This window comes from Chelmon rostratus, chromosome 7 (assembly GCF_017976325.1).
Source record: "Chelmon rostratus isolate fCheRos1 chromosome 7, fCheRos1.pri, whole genome shotgun sequence".
NCBI classification, from domain to species: Eukaryota; Metazoa; Chordata; class Actinopteri; order Chaetodontiformes; family Chaetodontidae; genus Chelmon; species Chelmon rostratus.
Window position 1 is genome coordinate 6,626,226 of NC_055664.1, and position 16,841 is coordinate 6,643,066.

The window sequence follows — 16,841 nt, forward strand, 5'->3', positions numbered from 1 at the left end:
CTGTTCAAGAAACAGCTTGAGAGCCATCATTGGTTGGAGGCATGGTACTTACTTCACAGACATCACACAAACCAGGTATTGATTCAGATTTCCAGTTTTAATCATCACTTCTGTTTTTATTTAAGCAGATATTTCCCATTAGCATTGTACATGTCTGGAACCTACAGAGTTCTCCCATGACTACCCAACCATCTTCCCACCTCCTTGCAGAGTTTCAGCATCATTCATCACATCAGTTCTTTAACGTCCAGTCTGTCAGCTTGCAGGAGTGGGGGAGTGTAACGGCAAGGGACAAGGGGGAGGAGAGAGGAAGAGGTTTTTCCAAGAATGAAGAGTCAGAGCCATCACCAGGCACTGTTCATCTTACACTTCCACACAAAGAGTTATGGGTGGATCCAGTACAGCTGGATGGAGTCTATCGAGCATCTGAAATCGAGCCACTTACAGGGTCCTGTGCAACTCCCAATACTCATCTGTGAGGTATCTGACGCCTCAATCTCCTGCAGGGTGGGTAAGAGGTAGGGGGCTTTTAAGGCTGGAAGCTGGTGTAGAGAGTTTCATGCGGTCTGTGGTAGTTGGTTTCACCCGCTTCGAAGCATGAATGACGGCTTTGGCAAACACTGCCCTCTGCCGAATTGGAGGATGGAGGGGAGGAGGAAAGGAAGAGAGCTGGGGGTTAAAACAAAGATGGACTATTTAAAAAATACATCTTTGCAGGTTGAGTAGGATGACAGACCGATACAGGGAGAACACAGTCCTCAATAATAAAAGCAAATACAACAGCAAACATTCTCTGACACACACCCCAATAAAACAGCCAAACAAAAAAACAAAACAAAATGGCAAACAAGCAAGTCAATCAAACCAAAGTGACATCAGGCCTTTCCAAAGTGACATCAAGTTTCTCTTTTTAATCCCATTCAATCCCACTGGTTTTAATCAATTAAGTCCATCTCCCATAATTCTCTGTAAACCAGAAAGTACTCGTTGGCTCCTCTTTATGGCTGGTCAGCAAGGTTAGGGTCCACTCTGAAACATTAACAAGAACAGGTCTCAGCGGCCAGTGAGACTTGCTAGTATAGTGAGACTGTCTGTCATTAACCAATGGTATGGCTGTTTCAGAATTAACGTCAGTGACACAGGCATTGATTTCAGCAGCATTATCAGGGGACTAATCAACATAGTACAACGTTACAGCACATTCAGAGAAATAGAAATGCATGGTGCAGGACAGGTACAAATGGCAGTCTTGTACAACGGAAAGTCAAGTTTGCTTTATACAATCACATTTCTATAGCAACGCAGAACATTCCACCACTGAAAACTTACATCTGTTGGACTCAGTACAGCTCATTCCTTTAAGCACCATTGTACAGCTAACATGGAAATTTGTGATACAACACAGAACATAGAACAAGTATTGGGAACACTAAGCAGGCTGTAGGGCATTACATTTCTATGTGTCACTTTATGAATGCTAATCTCAATCAAATACACTGCAAAGTTTTCACACGAATGATCTAACAACCATGTGCGGAGTTATACAGAAACCCAAATGAGTAAGAGGCAAAAAGAGGGCTGACTGACAGCAGCAGTAGAAGGAGGGGACCCCAACCCTGGTATGCAAACTTAAAGGTGCCATTCTGGAGCACAGTGGGGGGGAGAGGGATTCTGGAGGGCTTGGGAAAAAAAAAAAAACAACACCAACAACAACAAAAAAGGCAAGGAGAGTGGCACACCTCTCTTCCTTCTTTACCTCTCAACCTCCCTCCACTGAGGGCGCGTACGAGAAGGGAGTGCTGGAGCAAAGAAAAAAAACAGTCCTGGAGTGCTGGTTCCTCCTACTTCTCTCTTCTCCTGTTCATCTTCTGAACAGATGAGAGGGAGAAAGAAGAAAGCAAGCAGAAGGAGATGAGAGTTGGTATGTTTGAGGTGTACGCTTTCCTCTCTACCTGGCTTCCTCCCTCCTTTCCTCCCTCTTGGTGCGAATGGGCTGAGGGCCATCGGCAGGCTGCTGGACCCAGTTGTTATCATGGAGCCCAACACGGCAGCCTGGTGTGTCCTTGTCTGTACGCCGGCAGCACATCCAGTAGGAACGTCCATAAGGCAGGTCGTGGTGGTAAGGTTTGGGGTGCCAACGGCACAGGGAAACATCCCCGCGCTCATATTGCCGCTTACACTGCTTACAGGGGTCATCCCTGTAGAGAGGGTCTTGATTCCAGCGTGAATCCACTGCCCGCACCCCATATGTCTCGATCAACACCTTGAAGTAGTGGCAGGTGCACTTGAGGGCTGCCAGAGAGCGAGTCGGCAGGTAGCTGAAGATATTGACCATGATGTGGTCGGGCAGCAGCAGCATGTACTGGCGCGGTTCAAGGAGGCGCTGAATCTGAAATCGGATCTCCAGGAAATCATGGGACACGTGGCGGTAAAGGCGACACAGCGAAGGGTCTGAACAGTCGTCCCCAACGCTGGGAGAATCTGGTCGAGGTGCCCGCTCGCCTGCACCCACTGCCACTCCCGTCCCAGGGCCATTGTTGTTGGCACAGTCCAAAGAGCACATTCCTGACCCACTGCCAGTGCCCGTTCCTTTTACATCCTCCTCTGGGCCCCGGGGGGGCTGAAGGAAGAAGAGTTGTCCAGGAGGGGGGTCATCCGATGAAGGGTCTGCAGAGCTGCCAACACCCCCACCGCCACCTCCCCCGCTAGGCACAGCGAAACACACTGTCTCCTCCTGCACATTCTCTGTACTGTCCTTGCCATAAAACACACATTGGTCCACAGCACCTGTCACCACTACCTCCACATGGAAGCCAGTCACTCGCTCCCGCCCCACACCCACAGCTTTCTTCTCAGCAGAGGAAAGCTCCTGGTTTGGGTCTGGGCTGCCACAGGTCTGCCTGTCTGGGTGATGGAGGTCTCCATCTGTTTTGGGGGCAGCAGTTGTGGCAGCAAGCAGCAGACTACTGGGGTCTCTAGATGAGGGGCTGACGAGCTGATAGAGGTCACAGGTGATTTTCTCTTTGGCCCTGGCTGCTGCCTGGTTACCCCCACCACCACAGCTCATAAACATACAGCGGGACCTGCCAGCTGGCTCCAACTGAGATCGCGGGTCCAGATTTGACACTCGGAAAGCTATCCTAACCTCACCGTGACTATGGTTTGGGGGTGGAGGAGGGGTTACAATGCTAGACTCCCCTCCTCTTCTACGCTCCCTTTCTCGGTTAGAAGAGTCTGTTACAGAACCAGCGCCCAGATGGAGCCGATTCTCCAGGTTCTGGGACTCAAAGTGCGCAATGGCCTGGGCTACCCTGCATGACTCCTGCTGCTCCTCAAGCTCCTGGTCTGTCTGGATGGGAGATGATGACTCCTGGGCCTCTTTGGAGGGCTGGCCATTTGAACTGTCCGACACAAACATGACAGGAGAGGGGTCTGATACTGTGCCCCGGAGAAGGGTGTGCTGGTGGGGGGTAAGGCCCTGACTGTGAGTGGTAGTAGGGGGCTGGTGGTGGTGTTGGTTTCCATGAACAGCCACAATTCCCTGCAGGGCCATGGCGGTCCTCTGCTCGACCAAGGCAACCATCTCTGCCACTGACAGCAGGTCTGTCTCATTCACCCCTCCTAGAAGTGGCTCATCGGCGCTCGGAGGCGCAAGAGAGGAGTCATGGCTGAAGTGCGGCTCTGACGCTTGGGAGCGAGTTGGAGGATCATAAGATGAACATCGTCTTCGTCTTTTGGCTTTACTGCAGTCAGTTGCCCAATTTCCTTTAACCTGTGGAGACGGAAAATAATTAACATTTAGTTAGGAAAGGAAAAAAAAACATAATTTAAACTAAATAAATAAATAAAAAAACAAATCATTGCAACAGGTTTTGTTTCAGCTCTTTACCTTCATGGCACTGGGTCTGGGCTGGCCTGCTCCACTGAACTGGTGTGCAACAAAGAAGGCTATCTTCTCCTTGGTGTTACCTGGCTTAATGACATACCAGGTGTCTAACATCACACGGCCATCTTCCATCTGGGACCCGGAAGAGGGTGGCGAGGGTGGGGCTGAAGAGGGTGGAGGGGCCTGGCTCTGTGTCAGGGAGCTGGAGACAAGCTCAGGTTCGGGTGGAGTGTTCTCTGAACCCACATCGTCCTCTTCGCCATTCTCTTCCTGCACCCCCACTATCATCCCCCCATCTTCACTTCCGTCCACACTCCTCCTGGCATCTGGAGAGGGCTCTGCCTTGCAGAGGGAGGGGGACCCTGTCCCACCACCGCCTCCACCGCTGCCCCCTGAGCCCGGGCTCCTTGCTTTGTTCTGGGAGTAGGTGCCAAAGGGGCGTGGGCACCACAGACGGATGTGGGAGAAGGTGTCTCGGTCCATCAGGAAGCGGACCACCGGGGCATATCGGCATCTATGCTGGCCAGCAAACACCAAGAGCCAGAGCTCTCATTGTCGGCTCCCCGTCACAGTGCCAACCTGATGGGCACTGTCTGTCACCAAGCTCATCAGCAACACTGGGCATAAAACCTGCAAGAGTAGGAAAGGGAAAGATAAGAGGAAAGGGTGGACAGTGAGTACAGACAGGGAGGGAAGAATGAGAAACAAGAGAAAAACAGCACAGTCATTTATCAGCTCAGTCACTGAAAACAGAGTTCGTATCTCTAGAGCAACAATGCCTATCAGGGCCGGGATCAATACAGATAATCAATGACCAATTGAGGCTGTATTGAATAGCTGCTGCGAGGTACAATTCAGATAGGGTGTTAGCATTGTATACCAGCAGCCCAGCCACCAGAGTGGAGAGACAACCATCATCATACTACTAACTGAACTAATCACAACTGGCCTGTCTCCTTCTTTGGGCAAACTCAATTAGCAATTACATTTGCTACTGTGTGCTAAGATCCTCTCCCTGCTTTGGAGCCTCTAAATCAAATTAACAGGATTCCATTTCAGGTTCAGTGTCTGCAGCCTGCAGATGAAAGGGATGAGAGATGGAACACAAAAGCTCCAAATGGACTCTCTCTCCCCCTGCTCCCTTCCTGCATCTCAGTGCTTCAAAGAGGACTTGCTTAATAGGAGGCAACACAGGGAGGAGCATGCAGGCATATGCTGGACCTATTTTTAGCAAACAGCAGGAGGGGGTGGGGTAGTAGTGAAACTACTGTAGCTGTCCTCCCTGTCCTCACCCTTTGCTCCATGCCAAAGAGCCTATGCTACAGGATAGGGGGGAAGCCTTTAGTCCACCCAGCTTGCTTTGCTCCTGCAGCTATGCCAGCTGTAGGGACTGCCAGGAACGTGCTGACATGCTTAAGGAGAGGAACAAGTGGCAAAGGAGCAACATGTTCGGCTCACTGCTGATCTGAGGGCCTCCTCTGCATCACAGAACAGCTTGGCCTCATAGTTGCACCTCATCTGTCTGTTTTGAGTCGCTTCCTTTAAGGTTACTCCTTAGCGTTACATGTTAAACTTGTATTATAGGATCAGACTCTAAACAGTGGAATTTCCCCATAACCAGAACACTGCACATCAATTTAACATATTCTAATACCATAGTTCTGTTGGTCTAAATAACATTGTTGTAATAAAATAAAAGATAAAAGTGTTCATTACCTCACCTTCCTGCTGAGGTAATGTTGAGTGGCTTTACCGAAGCCATTTCAAAAGCAGAGGAGAGACCTCAATGTGTTTTATGAGGGGAGGTGCTCAGTAATGACAGCTTAAAAATGAACAAACTGGACAGACATCCTCAAACAAAGCACTAACTCAGCATCGGGGCATGTCAAAAGAATTTTTCCAATGCAAAGAAGAGACTTTCAAGAGAGTGTTTTGACAGCGGAGTCCGTCATGTGTTTGTGGAGCATTTGAATTATTTGCTTTGAGAGTCTATGTGTCGTAAAAAGCAAATTTGATTACTGGTGTGATGTACATTTATAATGAAATAAATACATATTCAGATTCATATTCAATTTAAATTCATGGTTTGTTGTGTTCTCTCATAATACAAATCCAATCTGGTCGTGCTGTTGAAGACAGGAATAGTGTCAATATAACTTTACAGTACAGGGTGTGTTTTAGTGTACAATATAAACTAGGATTGCAGTACAAAATCCCACAGTGCTCCACTTGATTAATGCAGAGCTCTTTGTAAACAGTCTTGTTGCATAACACAAGGCTGATCAAAGAGCATATTTTACAAAAGGCTGATATTTGCTTAAATTGGGTTTCTCTGAGTTTGGACAACACAGTAGCTAAGGCTGTATCGAATATTTCAGGCCTTCAACGCTTCATAACGTTGAAATTCAAATTCTGAATCAACATTTGACAGATCAGAAGATTATGGTGTTTTTGCAACTTTAGCGCAGATGATTGTGATGTTTACTGTAACTTCATCGATATCTGCTATCTTACATTTGAAACACAGCTTAGCTCACTCACGTATATTTATACATATTGTTAAGTATTTATATTGATGAAGCTGACATGACATTTGTTAAGTAAAGTTGATTTATCAAAAAAGACTAATTTAAAAAAAAAAGACTAATCTAAATCACATTATTCACACTGAGGATTTTCGTAGAGGACTTTTCTTTTTTTATCGTGATGACATCATACCACAAAATTTGATGTCAGACATCCAAAGATTCATTCGAAAACCTGAAAAGAAGCTTCATACGTTTTTTTTTTTTTTTAAAAAAAGGAAAAATTAGCTATCGGACAGACTTTAAAACAGGTCATTGTTGTGCTTCTGTCTGACACACTGAATGGGTGGTGCTTTATACATTTGGACTAATGGAATGGCCCAGAGAGGTGCAAAAAGCAAACACCGCCCACACAGTGTGGTGAACCAATTCAAATGCTTCCTCTATAATCACACAGCAACAACTCTGCTAAGAGCAGGCAGATTATACTGTTGGGAGAAAAAAAGCGAGTGAACCTTTTTTTTTTACTGCCCTTTCTCTCCATGATCCCTTGTGACTCTCTCGCTTTAACCACTTTTATTCTCTACCTCCTTTCCATCAACTCCTCTTTTCCCTTCCTCTCACTGCATCATGCAATCCATTTCTCATAACAGAATGGACGGCATTATAAGAGAGACGGTCTGCTCACTGCAGCGCTCCAGCACAAGGCACACACATAAACACGCACACTGAACATCATCCACCTTAACAAATTACAGACCAGAATTATTAGCTCTCACTTTCCTGTGAATTTAGTATGGTTGGGAGAGAGGCCATGCCTGCACTAGAGCAGATTCTTCTGAAAACACTGTTTGGACTGTCCTCCATCTAAACTTAAAACTCAAAAAAGGTGGGGAAAGAAATCTCTTCCTCCTCCTCCTCCTCTGTTGGTTGGCAAACAACAAAATTGTGCAGTGCAGCCAAAATTTGGCAAGGAGTGCAACACTCACAGCCAGGTTACTCCTGCTGGTCTCAGCAGGTTAAAACTCCATTCTGTCACCTCCTGCTCTCTATGAGCACATATAATGTGTTTCAATGTATCTAACACATAATTTAACTGTTCTCATTGTATTGTTTAAAAATTCTTTTGTCTGGGCTGTCTGTCAAATCACTGTTTACTGCTTCAGATGTCATCTGACACCATAAAGATCAATGACAACACTTTTATTGTGTGATCATCTTAACTGACCTCAACATATGTGATCACAGAGATTTGATGCAAACAGAATGTTGGCTTCTTAACATTCTCTGCTGCTGCTTCAGAGCACCCAATCTTTTCTGTGCAATGATGTAACAAATCTTTGGAAAGGCCTTGTTTTAACAGTCTACATTAGACACCAGGGGTTTACTACGAAGCATGTTCGACATGGCCAGGCTTTCTTTGCGGAAGCAGGCTTGATTAAACCTAAAGCCCCAGTCAGAGACAATGAGTATCACAACGGTGGTTATCAACTCATTTGTTGGCCCAAAGCATGTTGCTTACTTAAGTAAAGAGGAATAGGTCAGTATAATAGAGAGCTATGAAGAATATAAAACAATGATTACAGTAAAAAGCAACACTGCTGCTGCAAGTAAGGTAAGAGGAATGCTGGCAGTTGAAGTTGAAGTTGATATATATATTTTACCACTCTGCATTCTCAGTGCCTCCTGTTTATTTCTAATGTGACAACAGCACATTCTTGAGCTCTTAAACTTTAAACTTCATACAACATTCTAGGTCGGACACTGTGCCCTAATGAAGGATATGTGGTAATCAATTTAGTTTTGGGCCACATCAAAGAGAAATTAATTTTACTGATTGAATAATCTGTGAAAAATCCCGACAGACTAATCAATTTTCTAATCAGTGTCCTATTAGCCGCAATTCCGAGCAGTGTAGACTTGGCAAATCAGGGCCGGGCACAAAGACATAATCCAAAGTGGTCTGCTGTTACTGGGCCTTCATCATTCTTTTAGTGCAGCCATGTCCAAACTATTCCATAAAGGGCCGTGTGGCTGCAGGTTTTCGTTCCAACCAAGGAGGAGCGCACCAGACTGGACTCATTTAATCAGCTGATCTCACTTTTCAGCTGATAACTAAGAGATCCCTTGATGTTGATTGGTTGGCCTGGTGTGCTCCTCCTTGGTTGGAACGAAAACCTGCAGCCACACGGCCCTTTATGGAATAGTTTGGACATGCCTGTTTTAGTGTGTGAGTGATATGCTGTGTAAAGATAATGTTAATACTAGAAAATTCCCCTGGGAAATTTTGAAAGGGACACGGGGTGTGTTCGAGCCGACAAAATTATCTACGTTTTAAAGTTTGAATGAAGTCTCTAGGAGAAACTATGGCGAAGCAGCGGACAATTGAAAAAGGCTGCAATGTGAGAAAACTGCAGATATCAGAGGTAGTCAGTCCCTGATTAATGAATTGCTCTCAGCTGTGTTTCTGTGGCTTTCTCCTTGTCTGTCTCTGTTGATCACCTCAGCTGTCTGTGTCTGCTTCTCTCCTCTGCTTCATGTCTCTGTTAACATGAATTAATGAACTGAATCAATAAACATGAATGGAGCTAATGCTAACGGAGCTAACAGAGCAAACACTAACGGAGCTAACAGCTAACGGTGCGAATAGAGCTAACGGCGCTAACGCTAACAGAGCTAACTGTGCTAACAGAGCTAATAGAGCTAACGGCGTTAACAAGGGGGCGGGGGGATGGGGTTTTCATTATGCATTTGTCTGTGTGTGTGTGTTTATGTATCTGTCATTGTGTGTGACTGCGTATGTGTGTGTCTTCGTCTGTTTGTGTGTGTGTGTCTGCTTGAACTACACAAGCATCCCAATCTGCTCCTACATGGAGATGTGTATGGTATATGTGTGTCTGAATGTGTGTGTGTGTGTGTGTGTGCGTGCGTGTGTGCCTGTGTAACTTCTGCCCCACCTGCTGATAATTACCTCTGCACCTCTCCCACTGTTTACCTGTTCCTGTTCAGTTTTGACGTGCTGTTTTTAATCACTTTTTAGCTGTTGGTTAGCCCTTTTTGTGTGTGTGTTTGTGTGACTACTGTCTCAACCTTTTTGCGAAACTGCTTTCTGAAGCTGAGTTTAACTGTTTGTTGGACGGAGATTGTTTTCAAACAATGCCCTTGTTTTGACTGAGCTCGTTAAGATAATCACTCTCAGGCTGGTTGTCCTGCAGATGTGTGTGCGTGGGTTATTGACCGGTGTGTGTGTAAATGACAGTTGCACCTGTTAAACTCTTCCCTTGAAAAGCGGCTTTTTCGCTGTCGGTTTCTTCCGAACAACTTGCGATTGTGTCAAAACCGTAGCTGCTATCAAAAAACCGATTACACTGTGAGATGCGGACAAGTCTGGGCCAGATGTACGTGTGTTTTATGTCCAGATATTCTTTAGAAAAATGACAAAATGGTCGACTTAAAAAGACTCTGCCACTCAGAGAACAGGAGTTTGTATTGTATGCAGTGAGATTTGGGTTCGGCGAACCTCCTGAACTAAATCCTCTGGTGAGAGAACCGTACCTCGTATCAGAGTGTACTATAGATCATCGGACTCCCGAGAACTTCCTGAGTCCGACCATCATCTCGTTTTATTCCTGACACAACAACTTTTCGTTTTATGGCGATCTAAAGACAGGAGGCATTTCTGCTTTGCTCACAAAACAGCTCTGAATTTTAACATGGGACTTAATGGGAGAACAGGAGGGCGCTGGCTGCACAAAACGTCTCACTATTTAAATTCAGTAAGTCTCTCGGCTTTTTCGAGGACATCACACGAAAGAGGACAAGTTTGTCTACAAACTGATCCCAAAATTATGCGTGTAGAGTGTAATTTGTGGCCGTAGCGACGAGAAAAAGAGAAGATTTTCAGATCGTTTTTAGACTCTGTGCCACTCTAGCACGCACTCTAGCACGAACATTCCGCGCAATACACACCCATTATAATCTCAAAATTTCCCGCCAAACGATCACTGTCATTGAACAGTGACTGATCAAAAACTATAGGACCAATCAAAATGTGGATGAACACACCAATAGACCAGACTTGGGTCTACATTTTAAAGTTGAAATGAAGTCTCTCGGTGAATGTATGCCTGAGCTACAGATGTTTGAAAAACTCGAATTTCAATCTTGTTTTTTTCGCCCGTCCCATTCATTTCTTATGGGAAATTTATCGCAGTTTTTCGCGTCTTACGACGCGAAAAACTGCGATAAATTTGAGAAAAGTAATAGCACACCGATCCCGAACAATACGCACGTTTTGATATATAATTTGCGAGGGTTTTCTCAAAGCTGTGGGACGAGTTTGAGGACGAAAACTTGGAGGAAGATGAAAAATAATAACTAGAAAATTCCCCCTGGGAAATTTTGAAAGGGACACGGGGTGCGTTTGAGCCGACAAAATTATCTACGTTTTAAAGTTTGAATGAAGTCTCTAGGAGAAACTATGGCGAAGCAGCGGACAATTGAAAAAGGCTGCAATTTGAGAAAACAGCAGATATCAGAGGCAGTCAGTCCCTGATTAATGAACTGGTCCCAGCTGTGTTTCTGTGGCTTTCTCCACTGCTTCATGTCTCTGTTAACATGAATTAATGAACTGAATCAATAAACATGAATGGAGCTAATGCTAACGGAGCTAACAGAGCTAACACTAACGGAGCTAACAGCTAACGGCGCGAATAGAGCTAACGGCGCTAACGCTAACAGAGCGAACTGTGCTAACAGAGCTAATAGAGCTAACGGCGTTAACAAGGGGGCGGGGGGATGGGGTTTTCATTATGCATTTGTCTGTGTGTGTGTGTTTATGTATCTGTCATTGTGTGTGACTGCGTATGTGTGTGTCTTCGTCTGTTTGTGTGTGTGTGTCTGCTTGAACTACACAAGCAGCCCAACCTGCTCCTACATGGAGATGTGTATGGTATATATGTGTCTGAATGTGTGTGTGTGTGTGTGTTTGTGTGCGTGTGTAACTTCTGCCCCACCTGCTGATAATTACCTCTGCACCTCTCCCACTGTTTACCTGTTCCTGTTCAGTTTTGACGTGCTGTTTTTAATCACTTTTTAGCTGTTGGTTAGCCCTTTTTGTGTGTGTGTTTGTGTGACTACTGTCTCAACCTCTTTGGCAAAGAGCTTTCTGAAGCTGAGTTTAACTGTTTGTTGGACGGAGATTGTTTTCAAACAATGCCCTTGTTTTGACTGAGCTCGTTAAGATAATCATTCTCAGGCTTGTTGTCCTGCAGATGTGTGTGCGTGGGTTATTGACCGGTGTGTGTGTAAATGACAGTTAATGACAGTTACACCTGTTAACTGAAAAGCGGCTTTTTCGCTGTCGGTTTCTTCCGAACAACTTGCGATTGTGTCAAAACCGTAGCTGCTATCAAAAAACCGATTACACTGTGAGATGCGGACAAGTCTGGGCCAGATGTACGTGTGTTTTATGTCCAGATATTCTTTAGAAAAATGACAAAATGGTCGACTTAAAAAGACTCTGCGACTCAGAGAACAGGAGTTTGTATTGTATGCAGTGAGATTTGGGTTCGGCGAACCTCCTGAACTAAATCCTCTGGTGAGAGAACCGTACCTCGTATCAGAGTGTACTATAGATCATCGGACTCCCGAGAACTTCCTGAGTCCGGCCATCTCCTCGTTTTATTCCTGACACAACAACTTTTCGTTTTATGGCGATCTAAAGACAGGAGGCATTTCTGCTTTGCTCACAAAACAGCTCTGAATTTTAACATGGGACTTAATGGGAGAACAGGAGGGCGCTGGCTGCACAAAACGTCTCACTATTTAAATTCAGTAAGTCTCTCGGCTTTTTCGAGGACATCACACGAAAGAGGACAAGTTTGTCTACAAACTGAGCCCAAAATTATGCGTGTAGAGTGTAATTTGTGGCCGTAGCGACGAGAAAACGAGAAGATTTTCAGATCGTTTTTAGACTCTGTGCCACTCTAGCACGCACTCTAGCACGAACATTCCGCGCAATACACACCCATTATAATCTCAAAATTTCCCGCCAAACGATCACTGTCATTGAACAGTGACTGATCAAAAACTATAGGACCAATCAAAATGTGGATGAACACACCAATAGACCAGACTTGGGTCTACATTTTAAAGTTGAAATGAAGTCTCTCGGTGAATGTATGCCTGAGCTACAGATGTTTGAAAAACTCCAATTTCAATCTTGTTTTTTTCGCCCGTCCCATTCATTTCTTATGGGAAATTTATCGCAGTTTTTCGCGTCTTACGACGCGAAAAACTGCGATAAATTTGAGAAAAGTAATAGCACACCGATCCCGAACAATACGCACGTTTTGATATATAATTTGCGAGGGTTTTCTCAAAGCTGTGGGACGAGTTTGAGGACGAAAACTTGGAGGAAGATGAAAAATAATAATAATAAGAAGAAGAAGAAACGCGCGGGATAGTAATAAGTGACTCGGGGCTACGCCCCGAGTCACTGGCTCCTGCAGCTATTTCATAGCTGTAGGAGCCAGTGACTCGGGACGTTGCCCCGTGTCCCTAATTACCTGCAGCAAACAGGGGGAAAAACGATTTTCTGCATCACCAACTGAATGAATGTAAAAACCACTGCGAGATGCATAGAGTTTGCACTGCTGCAATTACACAGCTTTGTTAGGTGACATTTTTAACAGTATAGCTCACCAAGTTTATACATATAATGTATTCTCTCACCTGAGCATCTGTATTGCTCACAGAGAAGGAATCGTCAGGAATAGAATTAGTGAAAGAGTGGTGCTTGTTATGACTCATTTAAATCTGAAACTCTGAACATAATTTCCTCTGAAGCAAATTAGGTGTGCAGCATAAGTTAACATGGCAATGTAGGCAGGTTAAAAGAAAGCCACCTTTGTGACAGGCTAAACATACCTTGCTAACCCATTAATCTCTCTTTGTAGTTCACCCCTCAATATTTTCAGATCCTATCCGCACTGGAGACCACCATTTTTTTGGCTTAATGTGGCCTTAAATACCAATTAAATCCATTTTTTTGGGTTAATGTTTACTGAGAAATGTATGGACTTATTCTGCTGCTGTCACACTGAATTTCAAAATAAGCTACAAGTCAATACAAAAAAGATTCCAATAACCCTAGGTCCGACAGCTGCTATAAACGCTGAGAAACTTGGTGGCCAAAACAACAACAACAAACAAACAATACAAACAACAAACCACTGGATAGACACCCAGAAATTCAAATGCTTGTAAAGGATGTATTTCAGACAGACTTGACATACACTGTCCGATCCAGCATCTCATATCCAGACACATCTGAAGAGTCTCTCAATCAATTTAAAGAAGTCAATTTAAGTTAGTGAGCTACATTCACTTTTCTTCTCTTCATTTTAAACGGTTCCTGCAAGTCAAGACTTGGGTTTGGTTTTAAGCTTTCTGCATAAAACTAATCCTTCAAATCCTGTCCAAGCACAGTGGCAGCCAGCAACACCACAGCTTCACTACAGGGCCGGGGTCTGCATCATTAGGTACACAAGCTGTCTGACAAATTAACTGCCAAAAGAGTGTGAGGATTTTCTGTAGGTATGACCTGACACTCCATACATACACATACAGAACTATGCAGTTCTAAATGTAGGCAGCAGGCAAGATGTGTCAACATGGATGACACCGGCTACTGAACCACAGTGTGCTGTGATGGTTTTACTGAAGCTTTTGTAACAGAAGGTAAACTAAATAGGTCGAATCATACTACAGGTTTGTCTGTCTGAAATGAAAGAAGAGCAGGGGATCGGACAAGACATAACAGTTCTGCTATTTAAGTTAAATGGCTACATATACATTATGTCAATAATAGAGAGCACACCATTCTTTCACTTTCTGGAAAATTTTAATTACGTGTCGTAACACTGCATACAGAAAAAAATTCTGCATATAGAAATAGCCTACTCACTTTGGTGTCACAGGCAAATAACTGTGGATTACTGCTGCAGTCGAAATCCACACAAAACATATACACAAATACTGATAGGGAGATACTGAACTGTTCACAAATTACTATCCTTGTGTTTGCATAGTGAGAGATTGACAGGTTGTCCCATTTCATTACAAGTGAATTTAAGTTGGACTGGATAATTTTGTTGTGCAAATCAAGAACAGTTTGGCATGCACTCTTGCCAGGAAAATGGTTTCACGATATTAGGTGCTTGCAGTTCAGAGCACATAGTGTACCACATCCTCATTACTGGTAATTTAAGACTAAACAAGTTAGATTAGCAAATGGAGCACCAATTTCAAATGAGAATTAACATTTATGCTGTTTTCCCTTTATCCTGTCCGCTCATAGGTCTGGCTACTCTTGCAAGAAAAGCATTAGTGTAAGTCATAAGCACAGCATAGTGTCACTGTAACTCAGCTCCCTAATACTATTCTCCAGCTCACCCGCACTCTTTTTCACAGCATTTCAGATAGATGACCAAAAGCTGACGAATGATAATACAGAAGCATGCCAAAAAGCCTTAGCTCAATCTCCCTCTCTGCATGTGTGCCTGTGAAGACAATGCAACAGAAGCTCAGCCAGCAGGGCAGCTTTGCTGCAAACTGTCAACAGAACAATAGAGTTGAGTGCATCACTCCAGCAGTCCGCTTAGGAACGTTATTACATCGATAGCAGCCTTTCTGTCAAGACACCTACGAGGAGTGACTGATTCGTTATGCAGGACCATCTGTGTGTCTGTGCTGTAACACTGTCACAAGTTAGACTTTGATGCAAACTTTGATTGTACAATCACAAAGGTCACTGTGTAAACAGAGTGTATTATCCTACTTGAACATCTGAAAGGTTGAGGGCAAATCTTACACATCACATCAGCCAGTACTCCATGCAAGTGGGCTACTTCAAACCCGACAAATCTGACCAATTTACTGTAACAACATCATAGCACAACTGTCCTCAAACACAGAAATCACTCTACACTTGTCCAACTCCTCTTGTCCATTTGCACATATCGCTCAGAAACATCTAATTTGTGCCATACAATGCATCAACTAGTTCATTAGCATATGCAACACTCAATATATAGTTCATACTGTGATTTAAATTTGCTAGATTTCTACTATTCATTTAACTATTACTTTTCCTGGTACTGTTTCAGATCCTCATAACCAACTTCTCCAGTGATAACCAACAAGTGTGGCGTTACATACACCATAAATAACAGCACAATATTCAACTGATTATTTTTACATCAGCAATTACTGTTGAACGTCTTAATGTTAACTGTAGCAATCACCTTTGAAAGTCTGACGGAATGTCTTTGGCCAACCACTAGCTGGTTACCCAACTAGCAAGCGGTTAGCTAAACGTCGTAGTACAATGTTTAGCGTTTATTTGTCAAGCAGTCCATGAATATTTAACCTGAACGAGGCAAAAAACCAACTACGCTGCTTCTAATTTTAATACTTTAACTAGTTTATTATTGCGTAGTTGCACATAGTAAATAGAGCCGTCAATGGCGAACGAACTTGCTAACTGAATAGCACAACTTACCTGCATAATAACATGACAGCGATGGCTAGCAAGCTAACCAGATTAAAAAAAAAACCCTCAACGTTATATTTTGCTGACATACTTACCGTAGCAACGTTAATCTCCACAGACAATCTTTAACACTGTCGATGAAAAGTGTTTCCTTGCTGTATTTCACTGTAACCAAACCAGTTAGTCTGGTTAAATGCAGGTGACACGAGTTAACTATCCGTGTCCACGTAGCTAAGCTAGCTCACTCGCTGGCTAACGTCGACATTAGCCAGCAGCTACTTTCTGTTATCAATCTTGTGATGGCTGCTACCGAGGCTTGCGTGCCTGTCAGTTCTCTGAACAAAGTCTAGCTGACTGTACGCCTCGTTAGGAGTCTGGGCAGTCGCTCCCCTACTATCTATGTTGAAGTGACACAAGCTTTTACGGTATGTTCTCGGGGATACCAAAATAATCAGTGTCAAAACGGCAGGAGGAGGAAGGCCATCTTGTTGACAAGCAGCTGCATAAGGCCCACAGCCAATAGCAGTGCAGAGTCGGTGGTGTGCCCATATATGGCGTCTGCACAGCTCCCTCCCTCTGGTGCACCACCACCTCCCCACACCCCCCACCACACACACGCACACACACACACACGCACACACACACACACACACACACATACACTGACCACACTTTAAAATCGCAACATCAAAAGGTCACTATGTCAAAGACAGTGTGAAAATCCATATGCAGTGGGCATAAGGCATATTTAGTACACTACTACAGCATATTTTCCATTTTTTTGGCCCGTTTTGTCATAATTCCACCATGTAGTCTCATCAGGCACTTTTCTTTCACTGTGTAAGTCCCCCTATTGTATTTTGGCAGATCATAA

The 16,841-nt window shown here is 44.2% G+C and overlaps 1 protein-coding gene across 1 annotated transcript; it reads right to left on the minus strand.

The window, feature by feature from the left end:
- Positions 1-88: 88 nt before the first annotated feature.
- On the minus strand, positions 89-16,445 carry fbxo46 (F-box protein 46). The gene is made up of 3 exons (XM_041941227.1): positions 16,063-16,445; positions 3,890-4,516; positions 89-3,772 (listed from the first exon to the last, which is right to left on the minus strand). Exons 2-3 carry the CDS (start codon positions 4,367-4,369, stop codon positions 1,949-1,951), a joined length of 2,304 nt encoding a protein of 767 aa, XP_041797161.1. The 5' UTR covers positions 4,370-4,516; positions 16,063-16,445; the 3' UTR covers positions 89-1,948.
- Between the last annotated feature and the right edge of the window lie 396 nt (positions 16,446-16,841).

Excerpts from the sequence above, each read along its gene's own strand:
- fbxo46 (XM_041941227.1), bottom strand. The coding sequence starts at position 4,369 with ATGGACCGAGACACCTTCTCCCACATCCGTCTGTGGTGCCCACGCCCC. Across the intron at positions 3,773-3,889 it reads CCAGACCCAGTGCCATGAAG|GTTAAAGGAAATTGGGCAAC; the intron begins GTAAAGAGCTGA and ends CCGTCTCCACAG.